Source organism: Cygnus atratus, chromosome Z, assembly GCF_013377495.2.
Source record: "Cygnus atratus isolate AKBS03 ecotype Queensland, Australia chromosome Z, CAtr_DNAZoo_HiC_assembly, whole genome shotgun sequence".
Lineage (NCBI taxonomy): Eukaryota > Metazoa > Chordata > Aves > Anseriformes > Anatidae > Cygnus > Cygnus atratus.
Genome location: NC_066396.1, coordinates 29797820 through 29803197, shown reverse-complemented (window position 1 = coordinate 29803197; position 5378 = coordinate 29797820). Strand labels below are relative to the sequence as shown.

At 44.9% G+C, this 5378-nt stretch overlaps 1 protein-coding gene across 1 annotated transcript; it reads left to right on the top strand.

Moving 5' to 3' along the window:
- The first annotated feature begins 2350 nt into the window (after nt 1–2350).
- On the top strand, nt 2351–5138 carry LOC118258710 (relaxin-3-like). The gene is made up of 2 exons (XM_035567661.2): nt 2351–2662; nt 4463–5138. Exons 1-2 carry the CDS (start codon nt 2437–2439, stop codon nt 4828–4830), a joined length of 594 nt encoding a protein of 197 aa, XP_035423554.1. The 5' UTR covers nt 2351–2436; the 3' UTR covers nt 4831–5138.
- Nucleotides 5139–5378: the final 240 nt, after the last annotated feature.

Here is a 5378-nt window from a genome sequence, read left to right as displayed (position 1 = left end):
ACATTAAGCAATGTCAAACTACTGCTGGCTCATTCAGATATGATCCTTTATCAAACTCATTAAATCACTGACTTTTGTTGCAGTCTTTAATCCTAGTAAAAGAGAATTTGTAGCCTGTGCTTTTCAACAAGGAGTGATGAAGAGTGCTGCAGTGTGAGCTCCCCCCGAGGAATTATGGATGTCTCAAAAAGACATACCCTCCGAGGCCTCTTTGACAACTAATGCTCGATTACCTACCAAAAAGCACAACAGAAAACATAGACGGTATTCTTTTGCATTCGGTAGCCTTGAAGGAGAAATGTGTGAGGTCAGAAAACTTGTTTTAAACTTTTTGTTTTCCAGTCTTTGGAGTGGTTGCTTTTAGCAGCTGTAGTCAGAGGGTACATGCTTCAGACAGTTGCAAAAATTAGGTTCTTGTGAAAAAAATGAAGATAGCCATCCTAACCCCTGCCTTTGATAAGGGAGAGTTAGATGTGGTATCACAATAGCAGATGTTCTAGTTAAATTTGAAACTAGAGCACGTGGAGAGTCAGAGGCTTTACAGCTAGGTTGACCAACCAGTGTGATAGTACCTGCCTCAAAATTCCCCAGGGAAAAAACTGAGAAAGACACGTCCTAGATTTTACTGCTTTTAAAGACTGGATCCAATATAGGATATGGGCATCAAGGTATAAAATAAATTGTATTAGTTTACAGATTAAATAAGTCACTGTGGTCAGTCACTGCCTAACTCAGGAGATACCTTCCTTAATTGCCCTGAAAGTGCACTTGTAGATGATGACAGCTCTCCAGCCACACTAACTGAATTCAGTTCCCCTGCCTAAAGGCTTCTTCCAGTCCAGAAATAAGTTCACCTGATGTGATGTATATATTCAGGAAAAGTCTACTACACCAACAAGATCAAGCTGTTGCTTCCTTTAAAAATGCGTGCTGTGATTACCCCTCTTCAAATTGTATGTAACAGAATAGCAATTAAGACTTTAACCAAAAGATAAACAGATGGAGGTTTAGCCCTTGGGAAATTTCAATGTCAGCTTCCACTCCTGAGGACTGCATCCTAGTAACAGCCTAGATAATAGTTCGTGTCTGCTGTTGAAGGTACACTGGTCCAAAATGTTTCAGACTTGGCCAAAAAGAAAGTCCAAGTATACACAACATTGTAGCTTCCATGCTTTCGGGATCCAGCTAGGTGTAAAACATGAAAGTCCTCCTTGAAAACGTAATCCAGTCTGTGTCGTCTCTTCCAGTGCAAGTGAATCATTCTCCTTTATACGTTAGTCTGTAGACATGTTTTCTAGGTGTTTTCCTTCTAGATTGAGTTTTGAGGCTTTTCTATATGCAAACAGTTCTCAAGGAATAGAAAGCATAGGCCTCACACAAGAAGATCCACAGAACACTGCCTTACTCTATTTTTTGACAGATGAACTTTTTCTGTTTTTCCATAGTATGGCTGTTTAGAAAAGCTGATGGCAGCTATTTCTTGTCCAGTTGTGCTGGTGGAAAAAAAAAAAAAAGTTTACTTTCACAGGGAGTGTAGCCTACAAGGTGAGTCCAAAGAACCCTTATCAGCAAGAGGCTGCAGGGGCCTGATGGTGGAACACACGGACCCAGAGCTTCAGAGCCCTGGGAGGCCGCTATCAGAGCCAAGGTGGCCCTGAAGCTGGGCTGCCCACGGCCACGTCTGAGCCTCAGCCTTGAGAATGACTAACTCGGAAGGAATGTGAGTTCTCCAATCCCACCTCAAGAGTCTGGTGCTTAAACAGTTCCGAGGAGCTCCCTGTATTCTACTTTACTTCCTTTAACATCTTTGCAAAATACACCTTAGTCAGGCACTGGAGCAGGTTACCCACGGAGGTGGTGGAGTCACCGTCTCTGGGGGTGTTCAAGGAAAGGTTTGGATGTGGTGGTTTAGACATGGTGCTTAGGGACATGGTTTAGTGGGTGACATTGGTGGTAGGGGGATGCTTGGACCAGATGATCCTGGAGGTCTTTTCCAACCGTCAGGATTCTGTGTTTTTGTGATCTTTGCTTCAACTGAAGCGTTTAGGACGACTTTCTGCAGGAGGGGCGCGGCGCCCCCAACCAAACGACGCGAGCTCGCCCTGTCCTTCACGCCTCCCCGCTGCTCCCTGGGGGCCCAGAGGACGACGCGGGGCGGGGGGGGACCCGGACGCCAATTTCAGAAGCGGGGCCGTCAGCGGTGGGGGCAGGGGGGGGAGCCTCGGGGGCGACCGGGGCGGGGTAGGAGCTCGCCCCGGCCCGAGCCTCGTCGGCGGGGCCGATGCCGAGGCGGTGACTCAGCGCCGCCCTCAGCCGATAAAAAGGCGGGAGGCGGGAGATGAGCGGCGGCGCGGGCGGGCGGCCGGCACGCGGGGCGGCAGCGGTCAGGCTCGAGGCCGCGAGTGGCCGGCGGTTGGGCGGCCGTTGGGGGCCGCCATGGGGGCCAAGCTGCGACTCGTGTGCGCCGCGGCGGCGCTGCTGCTGTGCTGCGCCCCGCCGGGGCAGCCCGGAGCCCGGGGCGCGCTGCTGTCGGCGGGCGACGGCGACGGCTACGGGGTGAAGCTGTGCGGCCGGGAGTTCATCCGCGCCGTCATCTTCACCTGCGGCGGGTCCCGCTGGAAGCGGCTCTCCCTGCTGGCCGCGGAGCCGGCGCCCGCCGTCGGTGAGTGCCCGAAGGAGAGGGAAGGGCTTTCGGGGCGCCTCGACGCCGCCGGGTCGGGGGCTGCCCGGGGAGCTCCCCGCCGGGTGCCCTCCCTCCGCGTCCCGTCAGGCTTTCCCCTCGGTCAGGAGGTGTAGAGCGGTGCTCCTGAGCTTTCCGAGCTGGGGTATGGGAGTTATAGGATATGGAGTTTTATCTTTTCTTTTTTTTTTTTTTCTTTTTTTTCTTACTGCTCAGCTTGCGGGGTTCTGTGCGACTTGCACGTTGAGGAACTGGGGGTCTCTCGCTTGGCGCTTCGGGTTGCGATCTAAACACAAAAACTCTCTTAAGGGTCTTTGGTGAAGTTCCTGGCGGGTAAAATACTCCTTAGGGTTTCTTATCACAGGTTCTAAGACAAATACATTAAGAAAGGGTAAGCACGTATTTTTTGACTGTTTGCAAAATACAGTAACGCAATCGTAATTCTAGGCACTGGGTCTCATTTATACTGATATTTCAAAAAGTGGAAATAACACTTCTAAGCAGGAAAGAAGATGGAATTACAGCTAGTACTTGCAAAGAAAGAGCTTTTTTCTTCCTTAAGCATACTGTTAATGAAGAAACATTTTACTTGTGCTATAAATGAAGCCAGTATTTTGGGTTTATTTTACCTTTTTCTTTAACAAGTAGAGTAATACTATGTAACTTGTTACAATTCCAAAGGTAAGACCTCATGAACGGCCACCAAAGTTCACAGGAAACTTTTTCTTTCTATTGCTGAGCAGTAGCGTCTAAGGGCATCAGTTACAAAGGAGACCCCACTGTGTTCTGTACTATCTAACTGGAAGTCTTTCTCTGCCCCAACTGACTACTGAATAGTAGTAACTGTTTGACTAGTAAAGTAGCTACAACTATTTTTTATTTTTATTTTTTACATATCTGGGTAGCTGTTCTATCTGAAAGTTAGCTTGTATATGTTGATTGGCTATATTAAAGTAAATCTCATATTCGCTTGATGTTCTCATGTTCTTTCAGCTTTCTGAAACAAAAATACAAAGCCAAATTGACAGCATGCAGACCACACGGCAAACACCTATTTGAGATTTTTTTAACTTAAGAACTAAAAAAGCTGCTTTTCCTCACGTCAGCTGAAATATGCAGTGCCACTTGCCTTGCAGAAGCAAAAACAAGAGAAACAACATGAGGTGAATGGAAGTAGTGCTGGATTTTTGAGAAGTCTGTGGTCAGTGAGACCAAGTGCGTTTCTAAGTAAATTCTGCAAGTCTTGAGAAATGAGTGGCAACTATCAGCTGAAATAGCTGTAGAAAAATACCATCTATAAGAGTATACATAAAATATTTGCTTGCTGAGTCCAATATTCAGTCCTTCTCCCCCCATTTGTTCTTCTTATGGTACTGGTTTGTGTAACTGTGCATGGGAAAGGAGTGGTCTAATCTAATTTGTGAATTGCATGACACAATTTTATGCAGTCTCTGGATACATCACTTCACAATTTTCTTTACAGAAGGGCTGACACATCTCCATATGTAACAGTGCAGCTGTAATAGGATGTGTATACGTCAGTGACAGCTGTCACAGCATACTTCCCATGTCTAACAGGCAGCATAGCCTTCAAAACAAAGATTGCCCGAGAAGTAATCTATAAGTAAATCATGAGCGGAGGCTCTGCAGCACCAGTAGCTCTCCTAAAAATCATCAATAAAAAGCCTATTTGGCTACCAATAAGTAAAGCATTTTTATTTAGAACTGTGTGCTCTTTCTGATATTCCTGAAGTCTTAACTTTAAGTTTTTTCTTTAAATAGATTCCTCTCAAGCAGAAAGCAACAAACTTCTGGGAAACTTCAAGTTGCAATCAATGTTGGGTCCTGAACTGGAACAGGTGCAGAGAAGCAGCCCATTTCTTGGATGGGAGATACTGAAGGACTTGTATAGTTTAAATGACTATAATGAATATGAGCCTGTGGCAGGTGACTTCAAAGAATTTCTTCAACAGGTGGAAGAAGCTGCTCAGAAGGACAGGGGAGGAAAAGGAATTGCAAATCCTGTGGGATCAAACAGTTATCCTTGGGCCAGATATCCCAGAAGAAAACGTGAATCTCTGGGTCTGGCAGGAATGTGTTGCAAATGGGGCTGTACAAAAGCTGAAATTAGTACTATATGCAGAGTTTAAAATACTATCTGCACTTATGCATGAAATCTATGTTAGTTGCAGTGCTACTTGATTGAATGCTGTATGGAGGAATAAAACTCTTACTGTATTTTATTTTGTCTGTAAGTGCCAGTCAGTACTGCTGGTTTTCTTTAAACAAAAAAAAAAATCCTCAAGTGTAACTGTAATGACTTTGTTTTGCTGCAGTAACTTTTAATCTATATTTTTTTAAAAAGTCTTTACAATTCATTTTAATGTCCAGCCTTTACTCTTATATTACAAATGTAATATATCTTTGTAACATGTAAGGAAAAATCAAGTGTTTAATTAAAATGTAATTATACTAAGTGTTACAGAGTTATTCTTTCTCTGACAGAAAGAACACTCAGAGATGTTCTTGAGATGAGATTCGTGCTACAGAGCTGTACAAAAAGGACATTTTGCATGAAACTCCACTAAACACCTACTCAGCTTGCTGATTATTTTGAACACACTTTCCCCCTCCCTTACAATTGCAGAATTGTTTTATGCAATACCTTTCTGCATTTTTACCTCAATAGAATACTTGC

Coding starts and splice junctions, on each gene's coding strand:
- LOC118258710 (XM_035567661.2), top strand. CDS start 2,437: ATGGGGGCCAAGCTGCGACTCGTGTGCGCCGCGGCGGCGCTGCTGCTG. Junction 2,663..4,462: donor GGAGCCGGCGCCCGCCGTCG/GTGAGTGCCCGA, acceptor TTCTTTAAATAG/ATTCCTCTCAAGCAGAAAGC.